Raw genomic sequence first — 20155 nt, forward strand, 5'->3', positions numbered from 1 at the left:
TATTTGTTAAAATTATATATTTTCTTCTTGATTCATCTTTAGTATACAATACATACTTACCCAAGTTTATATTTTTAATTTCTTTTAGATATACTACCTATTTGATCCAATTGTGTATTTTTCTTTCGGGCCAAATTTTGTATTAAAAGATTAGCTGAAACTCCATTATTTTACCAAATAAAAAAGTTTTAGCTAAAATCATGGAGTACCAACTATTAATTTCTTGTTATTTTCCCTTAGATGGAAATGACTATTTATTTTAATTATATATTTTTATTTTCGGGTTAAATCAATAAAACAAACTTTGCTAAAGCTTCATTATTTATTTTGCCTTATAAAAAAGGTTAGCCAAAATAATGGAGTCGCCATTATGTAGTTTTTTTATTGCTCTTTCGATACAATGACTATTTATTTCAATAATGTAGTTTTTTCTGGGCAAATCTATAAATGTACTTGCTTAGAGCTCTATTATTTTTAGTCAAATAATTTTTTTTAACCAAAATAATTAAATTCAAACTATGTATTTAGTTTATATCTTTTTAGATGCAATAATTATTATTTCAACCATATGTCTTATTTTTGAGGTCAACTTTTAAACTAATACTTCATTATTTTTAGCCAAATAAAAAAATATAGCGTAAATAATGGAGCTCTATAACTTATTGACAAATTTGACTAGAAAAAGATGACCTAAAAATTAATGAATTTATAATACAGATCTTTTATTTTTTAAAATGCCACGTCGACAAAAAAAAAAACCACGATGCTGGCGAGTATATGCCACTTCTCTGAGATGCGATCGTCCCGGGGTAATAGCTATCAAATACCCTATGCAAAGGGATAACTAAGACTACAAATATTAGAATTGCAATTAATAATTTGTGCTAAACTTAGGGGGTCATTTTTAATATTACGCCTTTGTTCTTAACTCTCACGGATATAATGCTTTATCTTTTTGTGTGTCTTATACCCAGCTTCCATATTGATTGGGACTTTTAAAAGTCTGATTTGGTTCCCAAAAAAAAATAAAATTAGAAAATAAAATTTATCTTAAGAAATTCATACAAATATGCTAAAAGAATAAGATATTGTAGTCTCGAACAACAAATTTGTTATTTGCTATCATTATGTAGCTCAAACCCAATATTGCCAGCTAACCTATAGCAGGACAAACCTGGACAAATCAAAAATTGAAATTTCACTAAACCTTACAAATATAGATATTGTCATAATATAAAAGTATTAGAAACGCAATAAAAAAATGTAAACTATTGGTATTTCCAATGTTTTTCTTCTTCTGGGAGATAAGTGAGTCTTTCTCTTGATTACCAAGTTAAATGAACATGATATCGTCGCACATTAATAAAATTATGCAAATATTTTAGTTGATCTCAATACTGAAAGGTAATGTGCTGGAAAAGCTATTCGAATCCTAACCGGACTAATCAGAAGATTCTTTTTTAATCTTACTTTACGGATTGATCAAATTATAATAATTTTGTACAATTTAAATAACGAAATAATTTATACAAATAAATCCTACTCAGTTTTAGATTTCTAAATATTATGAATTCATACATAGTTCAATAAGAAAAGATTTAATAACAAAAACTTACTAATTTCAAAATGGGAAAATTTCACATAAGAACCCTACTTTTCAATTTTATAGCCCACATTTCAATTTACAACCAATTAGCCCAAAAATAATAGGCTAAGATTCAACATCCAACTCCAATAGGTTCTCGAAATTACTATTTAATTTTTAAAAAAGATTGCTCAAGCTTTTAAGTTAATTTTCGAACAGTAACTGTAACTCAAATATTAGTTCAACAAACCAAATCCATTTGGGTGGTAAAAATTAGATTTTTAACAAGTTTAAATATGTGGGTTTAAATTCCGAATTTGATTTTGTGAGAAATTTGGAGTGGGTGTCATTTAGACTTGTTAGAAATAGTATAAGGAGGTTGTATATAAAATTTGAAGTCATTTAATGGAGATTTGGTCTGATTTTGAACAAGAATTGCAACTGAAAATCGTGGAAGAAGTTCGTCTACGAACGCCTATATAAAGGTGTATAAAAGTGTATAATAGTGTATAAGATGTGTTTATACACTCATATACACTATTATACAAGATTATACATACTTATACAAAAAACTGACTTCGTCTTCTTCCTTGCGTCTTTTCTGAAATTTAACTCAAATCTTGCTCAAATCTACTCCAAATCACTTCAAATTTAAATTTTGAACTCATTTTGATATTTTCAATCAGTTGGAACAACACCCAATCCAAACAACTAACAAACTCAAAAAATTCTATTTTCGAAAGCAAAGCTTTGAATGGCCTTCAATGGTGGACTTCTACTCTTCAATTTTCTTACATTGCAACATGTTGACATGTTGTGTGGATTGATTGTTGTTGTGCGGAGTATAAGGGTGACATTTCAATGTTGTTGATTGTATGGAGCAATACGGGTGGCTATTGTAATATTGTCAAAGCGGAGTGACACATGTGGCTATTATGATATTATTAGGGCGGAGTGACACGGGTGGCTATTGTGACTTTGTCGGGGCAGAGTGATACGTGTGGCTATTATGATATTGTCAGGGCGGAGTGACATGTTGGTTATTGTGTTATTGTCAGGGCGGAGCGATACGGGTAGCTATTGTGTTATTGTCAGGGCGGAGTGATATGGGTGACTATTGTGACTTTATCGAGGCGGAGTGATACGAGTGGCTATTGTTGTTGTGATAAAAATGTGGGCACAAGGTGCTATTTGTGTGAGTTTCTCTGTGATGACTTGTTAAAACCAAGCCTTTACTTGTATTGAACTGTTATCACTTATTTTGATGAAGTTATTGTTATCGATTTTCTGCTATGCTTTTGTTGCTAGTCTTTGATCTATTGCACTGATTATTTTGACTAGTGAGTATCACATGACTTGAGCCTCGTCACTACTTCACCGAGGTTAGTCTTGATACTTACTGGGTACCAACCGTAGTGTACTCATACTACATTTCTGCACATTTTTGTGCAGATCCAAGTGTTGGAGGTAGCAGACCCAAGCAGTGAGAGCTTCTTTGATCGCGATGATTCAAGGTAGAGTTGCTTTGATTGTCACAGCCCCTTAGAGTCCTTTCTTATATTTATACTGTCAATTCACTATGCGAACGGTATTGCATTTTGAGATATTTCTATGTATTCAGTTAGAGTTCGTGACTCGGTACTACCTAGTTCTGGGGATATGTTTGTGGTTATCGCCGGTTTGGCTTGTATTACCTTTATTTCCGTAGTTATGATAAACTCTGTTTCATTATACCATGTCTTTATTGATTTAACTGTTGTAAATGATCGGCCTACTAGTTATAGAGACTAGGTGCCATCACGACCCCTATGGTGCGATTTGGGTCGTGACAAGCATCCTCAATGTAGGTATATGCAAACTATTACACAGTTATGTGATTAATATGCAATTAGTCCTAGTCCCACATGAAATATGAGTATGATAATATTTTGTATATTTTGCGTTCTCTCCTTTTTCCTTGGTGTTGTGCAAAATCCAACACCACTACAACGCTCCCGGGGCAGAGGCGACCAATTCCCAGAAAACCTTGCCGGCAAAACCTAGCCACGCGCCTCAACGCGCCAGCCTGAATATTTGACGCTGGCGACGCGTCAGATCCACCCGCCGACGCCTGACCCTTTTTATGGTCGTTTTTTCCCACAATATTTCTTCAGGATAGCTTGTTCCCCCTTCAATTCCGAGCCTACCCATCCAATTTAAACTAAATTCCGACCACTTTTCTATTTTTTTGCCGATTGTATTTCCAGATTTTGATGATTTTCAGATTCCGGCATTTTCTCTTCACTTTTCTGGTGAGATTATTGATGTTCGTACTTGTCTTTGGTACAACCATGTCTCTCAGATTTAATGTATTTGGTTCTAAAAATACGGGTTCTGAAAATTCAAGCTTCATGATTACTTCATAGCCCTTAATGGGAAGTTCAAACTATTTAGCTTAGGTTTCTTCTTTTGGATTGCGGTGCAAGGGACAAGGTGTTTAAGATCACTAAACCAAAAAGACTAACGAGGGAGATGAAAAGGCCAAATCACTTTGGGAAAAGATCAATGCTCAATTATATAGTATCTTGTGGTGCTCTATTGATCCCAAGCTGATGCCCTTGTTTCGTTCCAGACATGTCATTTAGTTTGAAGAAAATGCTCGCACTTTTTACAGTAATAACATATCTCGTTTCTATGATGTGATATCGCAAATGACAAATTTGAAGAACCAAGAATTGACTTGGGACAAGTACAAGCAGTCATGGAGGAATTTGAGAAGTTGATATCAGTTTCTGCTAGTATTGAAAAGCAACAAGAGCAATGATAGAAGTTGTTTCTAGTTCTTACACTTGCTGGACATCCTAATGACCTTGATTCACGTGAACAAATTTTGGCTAGTCCGGCTGTCCCTACAGTTGATGAATTATTCTCTCTGTTGAAATGTGTGACTATCTCATCTAAAAGAGCTTAAGCTGTTAGAGAGAACACATTTTTATTTACTTAATTATGTCTTCAACACGCCCCTTCACGTGCGCGCTTGATTTTTTTTATGAGCCAAGCACGGGAAAAATTATTTTTGATATTAGGTGATGGTGAGACTCGAACTCAGGACCTCTGCCTGCTCTAATACCATGTTGAAATGTGTGACCATCTCATCTAAGAGCTTAAGCTGTTAGAGAGAACACACTTTTATTTACTTAATTATGTCTTCAACATTACTTCGTCTTGCTGCAGCACATAGTGTCATCACAGACAATTGACTATTCTGTTCTCACATCCCAAATAGTGGAAAATCGGGCATCTCAAACTATTGAGAATAGACGAGGAGGAGGTCGTTTTGGAAGATCTCGACCCAAATGTTCTTATTGTAATAAACTTGGACACACTCGTGAAGTGTGTTATTCTTAACATGGTCGACCACCCAGAAATGCTCATGTTGCTCACACCAAGACTACAGTTAACCAATGATTTACTTTATTTGAAGGGGAATATAATGAGTTCCTTCAATATCAAGCAAGTAAGTAGAAATCTCCACAAATAGCCTCGGTTGCTGAGATACTTCTGTTGTTGGTAATTCTTTTGCTTGTGTTTCCAATCTAGTACTCTTGGATCGTGGGTCATAGATTCAAGCGCTTCTGATCATATCTCTGGTAATAAATCACTTTTGTCGAATATTATGTATTCACAGTCTCTTCTCGCGGTTACTTTAGCCAATAGGTTCCAGACTAATGCAAAAGGAGTTGGACAAGTTAATCCCGGGATCTTCTGTCACTCTAGATTTCGTTCTTTATGTCCCTGGTTGTCCTTTTAGCCTGACATCTGTTAGTCATTTGATTAGTGCCCTCCATTGTGGTATATATTTTATTAATGATTCTTTTATTATGTAGAACCGCAGTACGGGATAGATGATTGGCACAACGCATGAATTACAAGGCCTTTACTATCTTAATTCACTCAATCAATCTATAACATGTCCAGTTATAGATCCTCCAGACCTAGTTCACAGACGTTTAGGACATCCGAGTTTATCCAAGCTTTAGAAAATGGTGCCTAGTTTGTCTAGTTTGTCTACATTAGATTGTGAGTCGTGTCAGGTTGAAAAACATACCCGAACCACGTTTCTACATAGCATTGAGAGTTATGCAGAGTCTAATTTCTCTTTAGTTCATTCTGATATATAGGGCCCTAGTAGAGTCAGTTCAACCTTGGAATTTCGTTATTTTGTTAGTTTCATTGATGATTATTCAAGATGTACTTGGCTTTTCTTAATGAAAGATCATTCTGAGTTAATTTCTATATTCCATAGTTTTTGAGCTGAAATAAAAATTAATTTAGAGTTTCTATTCGTATTTTTCGCAGTGATAATACCTAAGAATATTTATCCTCTCAGTCTCATCAGTTTATGACTTCTCAAAGAATTATTCATCAGTCATCATGTCATCATACCCCTCATCAGAATGGGGTTGCAGAGAGAATGAATATGCATCTCATTGAGACTGCTCGTACACTTCTCATTGAGTCTCATGTTCCGTTACGTTTTTTGGGTGATGCAATTCTCACAGCTTTTTATTTGATTAATCGAATGCCTTCATCTCCCATCCAGGATTAGATTTCACATTCAGTATTATTTCCCCAGTCACCCTTATACTCTCTTCTCCCTCGTATTTTTGGGCGCATATGTTTTGTTCATAACTTAGCCCCTGGGAAAGATAAGTTAGCTCATCGTAATCTCAAGTGTCTTCCTTAGTTATTCTCGTGTTCAAAAGGAATATCTTTGCTACTCACCTGATCTTCGTAGGTACCTCATGTCAGCTGATATTACATTTTTTGAGTCTAGACCTACTTTACCGCTTCTGGCCAAAGGTCTTACCTATACCGACTTTTGAGGAGATTACTATAGCTACGCCTACAGTCTCAGCCATAGAAGTCTTACCCATACCAATCATTGAAGAATCTAGTGTTGCTCCTCCTAGATTCCCGGCCACAAGAACACCACTCTTGACTTATCATCGTTGTTAGCGCCCACCATCGGTCCCAACTGATTCACGTCCTGCACCTGACCCCTGCTCCTACTGCGGACTTGTTTCCTCCTAGTCCACCGATTGCACTTTGGAAAGGTATACGGTCCACACTTAATCCTAATCCCCATTATGCCGGTTTAAGTTATCATTGTCTGTCATCACCCCATTACGCGTATGTATCATTTTTGTCCTATGTTTCCATCCCTAAGTCTACAAGTGAAGAACTGTCTCATCCAGGATGACGACAAGCTATGATATACGAGATGTCTGCCTTACATACATTGGTTACTTGGGAGCTTGTTCCTCTTCTTTAAGGTAAATCTATTATTGGTTGTCGCTGGGTGTATGTAGTTAAAGTTAGTCCAGATGGCCAAGTTGATTGACTTAAGGCTCGTTTTCTTGCCAAAGGGTATAGTCAAATATTTGGGCTCGATTACAATGATACTTTCTCTCCCGTGGCTAATATAACATTAGTCCACATTTTTCTATCCATGGTTGTTCACCATTAGCCTCTCTATTAGTTGGACATTAAAAATGCTTTTCTTCACGGTGACCTTGAGGATGAAATTTATATGAAGCAACTACCTGATTTTGTTGCTCAATGGGAGTGTAGTGGCCTTGTATGTTGGTTGCGCCAGTCACTCTATGGTTTAAAGCAGTCTCCTTGAACATGGCATAAGTTCAACACAATTATTTAGGAGTTTGGCATGAATCATAGTGAAACAAATAACTCCGTGTTTTATCAGCATTATGTTGAGGATATTGTTATTACCAACAATGATCAGGATGGTATTACTATGTTGAAGCAACATCTCTTTAAACACTTTTAGACCAAGGATCTGGGTAGATTAAAGTATTTTCTAGGTATTGATATTGCTCAATCTAGCTCAGGTATTGTGATCTCACAATGGAAGTATGCCTCAGACATTCTTGAGGAGACATGAATGACAGGCTGTAGACCCGTTGACACTCCTATGGATCCGAATTCTAAACTTTTGTCAGGACAGAGTGAGTCGCTTAGCGATCCTGCAAAATATAGGAGGCTGGTTGGTAAATTAAATTACCTCACAATGACTAGATCTGACATTTCCTTTCACGTTAGTGTTGTGAGTCAGTTTATGGATTCTCCTTGTGATAGTCATTAAGATGCAGTTGTCCGCAATCTTCAGTATATAAAATAAGCTCCAGACAAAGGATTATTGTTTGAGGATCGATGACATTAGCAAATCGTTGGATACTCAGATCCTGATTGGGCATGATGACCTTCTAATAGACGTTCTACATCTAGATATTGCGTTTTAGTATGAGGTAATTTGATATCTTGGAAGAGCAAGAAACATAATGTAGTTGCTCGATCTAGTGCAGAAGCAGAATATCAAGCAATGGCTATGACAACATGTGAGCTAGTTTGGATCAAACAGTTGCCCAAGGAGTTGAAATTTGTGATAATTAAGCTGGCGTTCATATTGCATCAAATCAGGTATTCCATGAGAGACCTAAACACATTGAGATTGACTATCACTTCGTTAGAGAAAAGATACTCTCAGGAGATATTGCTACAAAGTTTATGAAGTCGAATGATCAGCTTGCAGATATTTTCACCAAGTCTCTCACTAGTCCTCATATTAGTTACATATGTAACAAGCTCGGCACATATGATTTGTATGCATCGACTTGAAAGGGAGTGTTAGATAGTTATGTAATTAATATGTAATTAGTCCTAGTCCCACATGGAATAGGAGTAGGATATGTATTGTTTATAGTTATAAATATGGCTCATTGTATTATAATTAATTAATCAATAATAATATTTCCTGTGCTAATTCTCACATGAACTGCGTTTGATGTTATGTTCCTATGAAGGTTCTATATTTTTGAGACCAATAGAGATTTGAATAGTATGAATTTGGGTGTGACGTCTTAAAGTTCAATATTGCCTACAATTCAATGTAGATTCTGGGGATGGTGTCCATGGAGAATTTGTATGTCCATGAACTAAATATTACCCTCTTATTAAATGTAGAATCAACAAATAATTTAGTTTTGCAAAGGTAATAATTACAATTTTGTATAAGGTAAATTAAAGTTAATAATTTAGTGTCATAAATATTAGGATTTTCTACGGAGTTCAAATAAGGAAGATTTAATAACCAAAATTTTAGTTGATTTGAAAGTCTTAAATATTAGGAAATTAAGTGAATGACATTTTTGTCCAATATGAAATTTATTTTTAAAGGGTAAAAAAGGCAAACGACATTTTGCTAAGAACTTTTAATATAGATATAGATAGATATAGATATAGAAAGATATAGAAAATTGGGAAAAACCTGAAGATATCTAGCTAGATTTCATCAAGATTCTGATGTTCTGATCCCTCTTCCAAACAATCTCCAAAATGAGGAACTCTGTCATGTCTTAACCTGTTCATCACGGCGAGACCTGAACCAAAACAGAAGGCAAATTTCATCATGCTAAACTTTGATTTAGTTTTGGTCTTTTCGGAGCCACCAGTTAATGAGAATAAACACCAAATGCAGTTGGAGCAGTAATCAAGTATGATGTCTAATGTTCTTATGTTATGTACTTTCGACCTGTCTCCAAATGGAGGGACGAAGACTTGTGATTAATGGAATACTAAATGAGTGGTTACTAAAGAAGATTGGAAACATGAAATTTGAAATAAAAGATTTGTGGAATATTACATAACCAGTTGCACTCAGGTAATACCATAGGGGAATAGGCATATCATCAGTCAATCTTGAAACTACATTGCTAACGTGGACAGAATTAGCCTAGCTGCACATTGATTTTTTTGGAAAAGCATATGAGGGTGCACAACAAAGACGAGCAGTAACTTCAATTGAGGGTGTGGAATCATGATCTTGCATTTCTCTATCACTCCAATTGACGGTGTGCAATCATGATCTTGCATTTCTGTATCACTCCAATTGAGGGTATGGTATGCATGCCCAGCAAGATTAGCGGTAACCACGATCTTGCATTTGCTTTTCGTTTTCCAAGTGTCAAAATTCTTTTGTAATAGAAGGTTGTATCTCAGAAATAGAAAACCTCATCTCAAGTCACACATGGTTTCTTACAATTACTGGCTAGGGGCTCATTATGTTTTTGCAAAATGTGAGGAACCTACTAAGTTAGGAGCAATATGGTGAAAAAGGGGAAAATAAGAAGTGTTGAAGCAAAAGAAAACTCGTACCTTCAATAACACTAAGGAAAGATGACCACCATCTTTCTCTAGGCACCTTAGAGCAACTTAGTTTCTCTTCAATAACTTCATCATGGTTGCCCTCCAAAACATCCTTCAGAGTTACAACCGCGTCCTTTGCTGCACGCAGAATGTTGTTTTGATCTTGACATTCCGTCACTTGAAAATCGTTCAGTGAAGCTGAAATATTTGTAGCAAGAGCATACTGTGCAGCAGCATTCCACTGGGAAGATACCTTCCATCTTCTCTTCCTATTTATAGGCATGACTTCTTCTTTCATGAACTTGTGCTCTTTCTCCTCATTAAGTACTAAGTTACGTAAATACTGGGCATTTGCGGCCCCTGTGCTCTGAACGATCCTAGAGAAAACACTTCTTTCACTAAGCAGGAGGTTCTGTGGAGTATCATACTCAACAACCTAATATAAGCAAGTAGCAAACTTTTGACAGGAGGAAAAAAAGAAAGGGAAATAAGGAAAAAACAAGAACAGTGAAAGAACAAAAATTGTAAGCACATACCTGTCCAGCATCAAGCACTAGGATACGATTAGTATCAATTATGGTATTTAGACGGTGAGCAATAATGAGCATTGTGCATGCTTTGAATTCTTCTCGTATGGTTTTCTGAATAAGAGCATCAGTTCTAACATCAACAGCTGCTGTGGCTTCATCAAGAACAAGGATCTTTGACCTTCGCAGTATTGCTCGAGAAAGACTTAAAAGTTGTCTCTGTCCAACACTGAAATTTTCGCCACCTTCTGAAACCTTGATATAGCCCAAAACAACATTATGTTAGACCATAGCAACATTTTTTCAGGGGAAAAGGGTAAAAAATATCCCTCTACTATGCAAAAAGGATCATATATGTCCTCTGTTATACTTTCGACCCATTGTTACCCCCAACGTTATAAAATTGGTGCAAAAATACCCCTCATCCGTTAAGTCTCTCCTTCATGGCCAACACCATCCAATGTGGCCCGACATTTCAGTGATATAAACACAATGTGGCATGCCACATCACTGACTCAATCCTATTTTAACCCCCTCACCCATTTCTTCCACCACTACCTCCCCTTCACCCAACCACTCACAACACTAATCAATTTTTTTCCCCCCACAATAATTTTTATTGGAGATAGAGAAGTATAAGAATGTATCAAACTGTGTAAGATTACGAAACTAAAGATATAATGCATGAGCGTACAGGAAATAAAATCTCATTGTTCTCGAAAACAAAGATAATGCCTCAAGACATGATTGGTTTTGGATAGAATGCTTTTGCTCCAAGTATTCAGAAAAAAGGAAGCCCCGATGTTATAATCATTGTTTCTAGTTTCTTCTTTGTCAATTGGTGAAAGATATAACTTTTGTTTATTGATTTCTCTGAGGCCATCTTCAAACTTAACCATTTACGCAGGTTATGAAACAGAGCAAAATTAAGGAAGAACAAGGTTACTAATGTATCAAATCTTGAGTACACCAAGTTTCTTCACTTCAATTTTACAAATACAAGAAGAGAACATTCCAATTAATTGAACCACAGTAGTATTTCCTTTGCTTGACTGCTGGATCATAGCTTTTCTAGTTCTACAATCAAAAAAGGTTAAAACTTGGACCAACATTTGTGCAAACCCACTGTCAAAATGAGCAAAATCAGATTTTTGTTCTGAAGACTTTAGCAACAAACTACCAAATTTTCACAAACCATAGAGTAGAATTACAAATAAAAATCAAGAACTATTAGTTTATAAGAACTAAAAAGAAGAACAAAAATTATCATGGAAAGAGGAGGAAGAATTAGACATCCATTGGCAACGGACCTCAGGCAGAGGTGATGTGGACGGTGGTGGTTAGGTGAAGGGGAGGTAGTGGTGGAAGAAGTGGGTAAGGGGGTTAAAATAAGATTGGGTCAGTGATGTGGCATGCCACATGGCATTTACATCACTGAAATGTTAGGCCACGTCAGATGGTGTTGGCCATGGAGGAGGGACTTAACGGATGAGGGGTATTTTTGCACCAATTTTATAACGTTGGGGGTAATAATGGACCGAAAGTATAACGGAGGACATAGATGATCCTTTTTGTATAGTAGAGGGGTATTTTTGACCTTTTTCCCTTTTTTCAGTCACTCCTTCCATCTTAATATGTTATACCTTTTTTCACTCTGAAGCATCTTAAAAGTTTTGACATAGTCGTAGAAATTCTATCCACATTCAATAATTCAAATGCATTAAACTGAAATATAATCTACAGCGTGATGTTTTTCTACCAAACAAACTTGACCCAAACTTGCCTAGTTACCATAACATTTTCTTCTACAACTACATATGTAACACGTAAGTCAAATAAATTTCTTTATTCCCGTCTAACCAGATGGTGTCGTATATAATTGGATTAATGCACTTCCATAAACACGATCATTTTTCTACTAAATTTCTGACGAACAAAACTATGTGTTATTCCACCAGCTGAGCATATGATATGAGTTTGTTTGGATAAAATTATCCTTGTGAGAAACCAAATGCAGAGCAATCATCAGGTACCAGCATATTAAACTACCGGGGAAGAATTAACCAATTCATTTGCACCGTCATGATACAAATATGTTTTCATCGGTCATGAAGAAGTTCAATATTTTGCTTTTCTGTCATTTGATTTGCAAAGAGTCACATTAAGCATTCTGAACAACAACAACAGCTATGCCTCAGTTTCAAACAAGTTGAGACGACTAAATGAATTCTCAGTGACCATGTTTCACCATTTAAAATCATCTCAGGCCAAACCGTTTCTCCAACATTAAGCGTTCTGAATAAGACAAATATTAGAACAATATACATTGATAAATAACATATAGAAACAAATACATACACGATAGTTCTACAAGTATACCTTACATATGTTCGTGCACGTCTCTGAATGTGTGTTTTTCATTCTTTTCAATCCAATTTGTGTTACTCTAAGTCACTACCTAATGTTGAATTATGGTATTTTAAGATCAACAAAATTCTTAGGTGGTGCCAAAAAAAGGGAAAAAGGAAAAAAATTCTTAGGTCGTCAAACTGGTCTTGAACATGAACGAATGATCATCTTGTCAGACATAAATCACAAATTACCATAACTTTCTGGCAAATGGTCCAAGACTTCTTTATCATCCTAAATTGCATTTCTGTCCGAACAACCTTTTTGAGAACAGAATGACCGTTGCTCCGCAATTCAAAGTTCTCCCATAGGCTAACCTCCCTCATAATTCTCGAAAGCAGCAATTCCTAGACCTACCGATACTTAAAACACTAACGACTTTAACTTGAAGCAGATTGAAAGGAGAAGAGCTCACCTCAGCATCCAGACCAAAAGCATTCCTCCTTATGACATCCTTCAAGTGTGCCCGCTCTAATGCCTCCCATAGGTCAGCATCATTGTGTTCGCTAAAAGGATCAAGGTTAAACCGTACAGTACCTAACGAAAATGAAAAACTGATAATGAGAACAACATGCATACCAGTAAATACATTTTATAGGGCTAATTTGTAATCCTGCAACAATAACTTCAGCAGGTATTTGAGTATTATACACACTTGGTCTGTGAACAAAATTTGGTATTATAGTTGCAGATTATAGCAAGGGTAAGCAAGATCAGGACCCATCTATGTTTACTTTTTCATGGTAGCTAAAGAAATGGGAATGAATGTAGAAGGAACGGAAAGAAGAGAAGAAAGAAAAGAAATGAAAGGAAACCTAAACTTGGAAACTAGAAAATTCAAAGGCTTACCTAGTCCCGGATACAATATCACCCCTACCCCCCAGGATAGATTAATTCCCCAAAACCAGATAAAGGATCACTATCTGAATAATACTTTGTGCTACCAAATGCAGGATAAACCCAGATAAAATTATATGGTTAGGTGGGGGAAGACTTCATTTCATATGTGAATTTGTGCCTCAAAGCTTGGTTTTCAGGGAGAAGATTGCAACACACAAAAGTTTCACTTAACAAGGTATAGGTATCTGCATAAACCTATCCATATATGTATTAATTACCACAGCATGTGAATTTGTATGAAAAAGAACATCGGGTACACATTCATCAGCACAGCTAGCATAAACGCATATGATTGCTCATAAAATAATTCCAAATCGATTGACTAGACAAATTCAAAATTGATGTATGCATGCATCAATTAAAAGGGCTTATTAGATTCTTTTCAACTCGTGCCAATCGTGCGGTCCGGAAGAGTGAAGTAGTACCAGAAACAACTGAAGAGAGTTATGTACCAGAGAAAAGAACTGGTGATTGGGGTATGATACTAAGAGCACTTCGAAGATCTGTCAGTCCGATAGTAGCAACATCACAACCATCGATCAATATTCTCCCTCTTTCAAGTTCCACAATTCGAAATAAGGCATTAAGCATGCTCGATTTTCCAGCACCAGTTCTTCCAACAATGCCAACTTTCTGACCTGAGGAAATTGTAAATGACAAACCATGCAAGACTGGAGGAAGTCCAGGTCTGTAACGTAGGACAACATCTTCAAATTTGATGAACCCTGATGATGGCCAGCCTGGAGGAGGCCGGCTGCTAATGACATTTTGAGCCTCTGATGGCAAATCTATATATGTGCCAACACGCTCAACAGCATTAAAACTATTTTCAGCTCTACTTGCTTGTCTCAGAGTATTGCTGAGTAAAGTAGTAATATTTAAAGAATAACTTAGGAGCAGACCCATAGCACCAGCAACCGCAACCTTGTCGTCTGCTCTCCCATTCTGTATAACGGCAAATGTTGCAGTCAACCAGATCATTATGCCTCCTAGTGTTTCAAGCCTTATGGTCAGCCAGCGGTTTGTACTTGTGTTGGCAAGAGTGAATCTGACATTGTTGTCCATAGACTTCCCATTAGTGGCAGCTAACTGGTCATGTGCTTTATATGCACGGATGGTTGATAAACCATTTATAGCTTCTCCAAACTGTGCATACACAGGGGACCTGGTAATGGAATCTAGACGTTTCACTTCACGGGATGTATTCTGTGAAACATATATAATAGCATTGTATCATCTGATCCTCATTATATAATATTGTAAAACCAACAGTTGATAGATTATCATGGATGGTGCATATGATTGCGATGAATCTGGCTCTAATACCACGATAAGAAATGGAACTTGGGCCTAACTCAAACCTAAGAGTTTGCTCATGAGGTGAGGATTGCCCAAGACCATATAAGGAGCCTAAATGTGGGAAACTCAACAAAACATTACTCAAACAGGATGCCAGATATTTAAAAACTTAAGGAACTCATAGGAAGTGTTGCTTCTCTAAATGGTGGAACTTTCAGCCCTCGTTGGGTTTCTGAAAGTTCCAGAAAGTAAAACCAAAATGGAGGTCAAGACAAGCAGAGAAAACTATATGCAGAGGGAGAGAGAAAAATAAAGGGCAACTAAACATATGGAGTTTAGCAAACCTGATAATACAAATAGGCTGTATAAAATAGGACTAGAAGTGGCATTATGGCCCACAGAGATATTGTGCTGACGACTCCAATGAGAACAAAGGTTGAGAGAAGCTGCCACAGTTGGCTGAGACATGTATTAGCAATATTTGCAACATTGCGATCAATATCACCAAGATCCTTTGCAAATCTGTTGATTATGCGTCCAGATGGATTAGTGTGGAAGAATACCATTGGTGCTCGAAGTATAGAATGTAGCATGGAATCATGAAGCCTTTTAGCTGCATTTAGGCTTGAGATAATCAACCAGAAGGAATTGGCCAGTGTTACTATCACCTACACAAAGTGAATCCAGAATGAGCCTCGTTTAATTTTACATTCATGGACTTGGAGTTAAACACTCCTCTGAAGAAACATAATGAAATATTTACAAAAAATTTCTGTTATTTTCATCTTTAGTCTTCTTTTTTAACAGATACAGCTAATGTACTGTAGCTAATGGAGGAGCTCCCTGATACACAAATATATTGTTGGGCTTCATGCTTATTGAAAAAAATTCTGTAGCAGGAAAATTTCTCCTTTAGATAGGGCTAGGTGGCCATCTTTAGATGTTAAGGAATAGAGGGAAAAGAAAGTAGATGCAGCACAGCAACTTGAATAATTAAGGATGATCACCAATGATTGCAATTAATAAAGGTGGAAGTGCACTCACACCTGACTGAATGACAGAAAAGCATAGACCAAAATATAGAATCCAGATCCATTGCTCTTTGAGGAGCTTGCTTTTGTCCAGACACTTAGCCAGGTGCTACTCAGAGCTCGAAGGATTTCAGTCAATGTGTAGCAAGCAAACAGTATCAGGACAACCCACAAGCCTCCCAAAGCATCTTTATACCTGAAAAGGAAAATTGAAGAAACGCACATTTGAAACCATAAGCTAAGGGCTTCTATTAAACAAACATAGTTAAATAAGAATCTTTTCTTGAGCCTATGATGATGAATGAATCATCGAAGAGTTTATCCGTTACTCTTATATCATCTAAACAAGTGCAATATAAACTTTACACGGGTGACTTGGTGAAAACTTCCTTAAATCCATTATAAACATAGTCATGTTCGACTCTTTGTTCTAAGTAGAATGGTATTGTTCGAATTTTAGGTTACATATGGTTGCTATTTGAAAAAAAAGAAAAGGAATGTTGATATTTGTAAAAGAGAAAAGGAAAACGAACTGGTTTGCCAATGTTTGGCTCTAATGCCGCAAGAAAATATCTATGCATCCAACTCAAAATTTTAAGGCAATGTCTGGAGTAGCACAGTATTTGTATAAATCATTTTATGAACTTTTATTTAATCAATGTGGAACTATTGTCCTTGGCAGAGCATGAGGTTCCAATAAGGATGCAATTTGATTGTTCTTGTTAGTTTACAGATATGTACATAATGTAGTCTTGTCCCACATTGGAATAGGAGTAATATGTCCTTGTAGAGTATAGCTATAAATAAGGACCTCTTGTATTGTATTGAGTATCTAATATCAATAATATATTTTCTCCCGTGCTTTCTCACATGGTATCAGAGCAATCGTAAGAGATTTATCGCTGTGCATAAATTCCAGCGACTCCGGGAAGAGAAATCAGTCACCGGAAGTCTTTTTCCGGCAACTTTTTTTTTCAAGGCTGTTTGCGTCTTCTTTGTCTCCGTCAGTGTTGCGTAAAATCCAACATTACCACAAGAGTCGTCATTTTCCGGCGACCAAACCCCAGTGAAAATCTCCGGCAGCAGCCTCCTCACGCGTACCCACGCGCCACCAGAAGCTCACGCGCTGGCGCGTACGACCACTTCCGACCATTTTTTGAAAAAAATCCTTCAAAACAGTTGGGTCGCCTGGTAATTCCGATCATACCCTTATTGTTTTCGTTTCATTCCAACCACTTTGAGTTTTTTCCGGCAGCTGCAGTAAGATTCCGACGACTACAATATTCCCTTATTTTGTTTAAGTGTTTCCTTACTCCGTTTAAGTGGATTACAGTTGATTCTTTCTCTTATTTGGTAATAATTTGCAACGATGTCTTTGGGATTTGATGTTTTTGGGTCTAGAAACATGAGTTCTGGAAGCTCTAGTGTTATGATTACCTCGGAACCTTTAATGGGAAGTTCAAACTACTTAGCTTGGGCTTCATCTGTCGAGTTGTGGTGTAAAGGTCAAGGTGTTCAAGATCATCTAATCAAACAGTCTAGCGAAGGAGATGAAAAGGCGATAGCACTTTGGGCAAAGATCGATGCTCAGTTATGTAGCATCTTGTGGCGATCTATTGATTCCAAGTTGATGCCCTTGTTTCGTCCATTCCAGACATGTTATTTGGTTTGGGCAAAGGCTCGTACCTTATACACTAATGACATATCTCGCTTCTATGATATGATATCGTGGATGACAAACTTAAAGAAGCAGGAATTAGATATGTCTACTTACTTGGGTCAAGTACAGGCAGTCATGGAAGAATTTGAGAAGTTGATGTCAGTTTCTGCTAGTGTTGAAAAACAACAAGAGCAGCAACAGAAGATGTTTCTAGTTCTTACCCTCGCTGGACTTCCTAATGATCTTGATTCAGTACGCGACCAGATTTTGGCTAGTCCGACTGTCCCCACAGTTGATGAATTATTCTCTCGATTACTCCGCCATGTGTGCACCAAGTCACCCAGTGATCTCATCACAGTTACTTGATTCCTCTGTTCTTGCATCCCAGACAGTGGATGTTCGGGCATCTCAAACTATGGAGAATAGACGAGGAGGAGGTCGTTTTGGAAGATCTAGACCCAAGTGTTCTTATTGTCACAAACTTGGACACACTCGTGAAATGTGCTATTCCTTACCTGGTCGTCCACCCAAAAATGTTTACATTGCTCAGACCGAGACTACAGGTAACTAGGGATTTTCTTTATCTAAGAAGAATATAATAAGCTCCTTCAGTATTGAGCAAGTAAGCAAACATCTCCACAAGTAGCTTCGGTTGCTTAGACTGATACTTCTATTGCTGGTAATTCTTTTGCTTGTGTTTCCCAGTCTAGTACTCTTGGACCATGGGTCATGGACTCAGGCGCTTCTGATCACATATCTGGTAATATATCACTTTTGTCGAATATTGTATATTTACAATCTCTTCCCACTGTTACTTTAGCCAATGGATGTCAAACTAAGGCAAAAGGAGTTAGATAAGCTAATCCCTTGTCTTCTATCACCCTAGATTCCGTTCTTTATGTCCCTGGCTGTCCTTTTAGTCTTGCATCTGTTAGTCGTTTGACTCGTGCCCTCCATTGTGGTATATATTTTATTGACGATTCTTTTATTATGCAGGACCGCAGTACGGGACAGACAATTGGTACATGACGTGAATCAGAAGGCCTTTACTACCTTAACTCACTCAGTCCTTCCACAACATGTCTAGTTACAGATCCTCCAGACCTAATCCACAGACGTTTAGGACATCCGAGTTTATCCAAACTTCAGAAGATGGTGCCTAGTTTATCTAGTTTGTCTACATTAGATTGTGAGTCGTGTCAGCTTGGGAAATATACCCGAGCCTCCTTTCCGCGTAGTGTTGAGAGTAATGCAGAGTTTGTTTTCTCCTTAATTCGTTATGATATATGGGGTCCTAGTAGAGTCAGCTCAACCTTGGGATTTCGTTATTTTGTTAGTTTATTGATGATTATTCAAGATGTACTTGGTTTTTCTTAATGAAAGATTGTTCTGAGATATTTTCTATATTCCAGAGTTTCTGTGCTGAAATCAAAAACCAATTTGGTGTTTCTATTCGCATTGTTCGCAGTGATAATGCCTTAGAATATTTATCTTCTCAGTTTCAGCAGTTTATAACTTCTCAAGGAATTATTCATCAGACATCTTGTCCTTATACCCCTCAGCAAAATGGGGTTGCAGAGAGAAAGAATAGGCACCTTATTGAGACTTCTCGCACACTTCTAATTGAATCTCGTGTTTCGTTGCGCTTTAGGGGCGATGCAGTTCTCACAGCTTGTTATTTGATTAATCGGATGCCTTCATCTCCCATCAAGGATCAGATTTCGCATTCAGTATTGTTTCCCCAGTCACCCTTATACTCTCTTCCACCTCGTATTTTCGGGAGCACGTGTTTTGTTCATAACTTAGCCCCTAGGAAAGATAAGTTAGCTCCTCATGCTCTCAAGTGTGTCTTCCTTGGTTATTCTCGTGTTCAGAAGGGATATCGATGTTATTCCCCTGATCTTCGTAGGTACATTATGTCAGCTGACGTCACATTTTTTGAGTCTAAACCTTTCTTTACCTCTGCTGACCACCATGATATATCTGAGGTCTTACCTATACCGACCTTTGAGGAGTTTACTATAGCTCCTCCTCCACCTTCGACCACAGAGGTTTCATCCATACCAACCGTTGAGGAGTCTAGTGTTGTTCCCCCTAGTTCCCCAGCCACAGGAACACCACTCTTGACTTATCATCGTCGTCCACGCCCTACATCAGGCCCAACTGGTTCTCGTCCTGCACCTGACCCTGCTCCTACTTCGGACTTGTCTCTTCCTAGTACACTGATTGCACTTCGGAAAGGTATACGGACCACACTTAATCCTAATCCCCATTATGTCGGTTTAAGTTATTATCGTGTGTCATCTCCCCATTATGCTTTTATATCTTCTTTGTCCTCGGTTTCCATCCCTAAGTCTACAGGTGAAGCGTTGTCTCATCCAGGATGGCGACAGGCTATGAGTGACGAGATGTCTGCTTTACATACAAGTGGTACTTGGGAGCTTGTTCCTCTTCCCTCAGGTAAATCTACTGTTGGTTGTCGTTGGGTTTATGCAGTCAAAGTTGGTCCCGATGGACAGATTGATCGACTTAAGGCCCG

The 20155-nt window shown here is 37.3% G+C and overlaps 1 protein-coding gene across 4 annotated transcripts in view; it reads right to left on the reverse strand.

The window, feature by feature from the left end:
* Nucleotides 1–1007: 1007 nt before the first annotated feature.
* The window catches only part of LOC104087051 (ABC transporter C family member 12-like), a 71942-nt gene continuing 52794 nt past the window's right edge, over nucleotides 1008–20155 (reverse strand). For 3 of the 4 annotated variants that reach the window (XM_070191490.1, XM_070191487.1, XM_070191486.1), the window contains 8 exons: nucleotides 15972–16152; nucleotides 15270–15593; nucleotides 14079–14832; nucleotides 13142–13263; nucleotides 10327–10572; nucleotides 9800–10226; nucleotides 8913–9024; nucleotides 1008–1174 (listed from right to left, as the gene is read on the reverse strand). In XM_070191490.1, the coding sequence (XP_070047591.1) occupies nucleotides 8927–9024; nucleotides 9800–10226; nucleotides 10327–10572; nucleotides 13142–13263; nucleotides 14079–14832; nucleotides 15270–15593; nucleotides 15972–16152 (2152 nt within the window). In that variant the 3' untranslated portion in view covers nucleotides 1008–1174; nucleotides 8913–8926. Of the gene's footprint in view, nucleotides 1175–8912; nucleotides 9025–9799; nucleotides 10227–10326; nucleotides 10573–13141; nucleotides 13264–14078; nucleotides 14833–15269; nucleotides 15594–15971; nucleotides 16153–20155 lie in introns of those variants that run through there. The other variant, XM_070191491.1, reaches the window with a different exon arrangement.

Source organism: Nicotiana tomentosiformis, chromosome 1 (genome assembly GCF_000390325.3).
Source record: "Nicotiana tomentosiformis chromosome 1, ASM39032v3, whole genome shotgun sequence".
Taxonomy (NCBI): domain Eukaryota; kingdom Viridiplantae; phylum Streptophyta; class Magnoliopsida; order Solanales; family Solanaceae; genus Nicotiana; species Nicotiana tomentosiformis.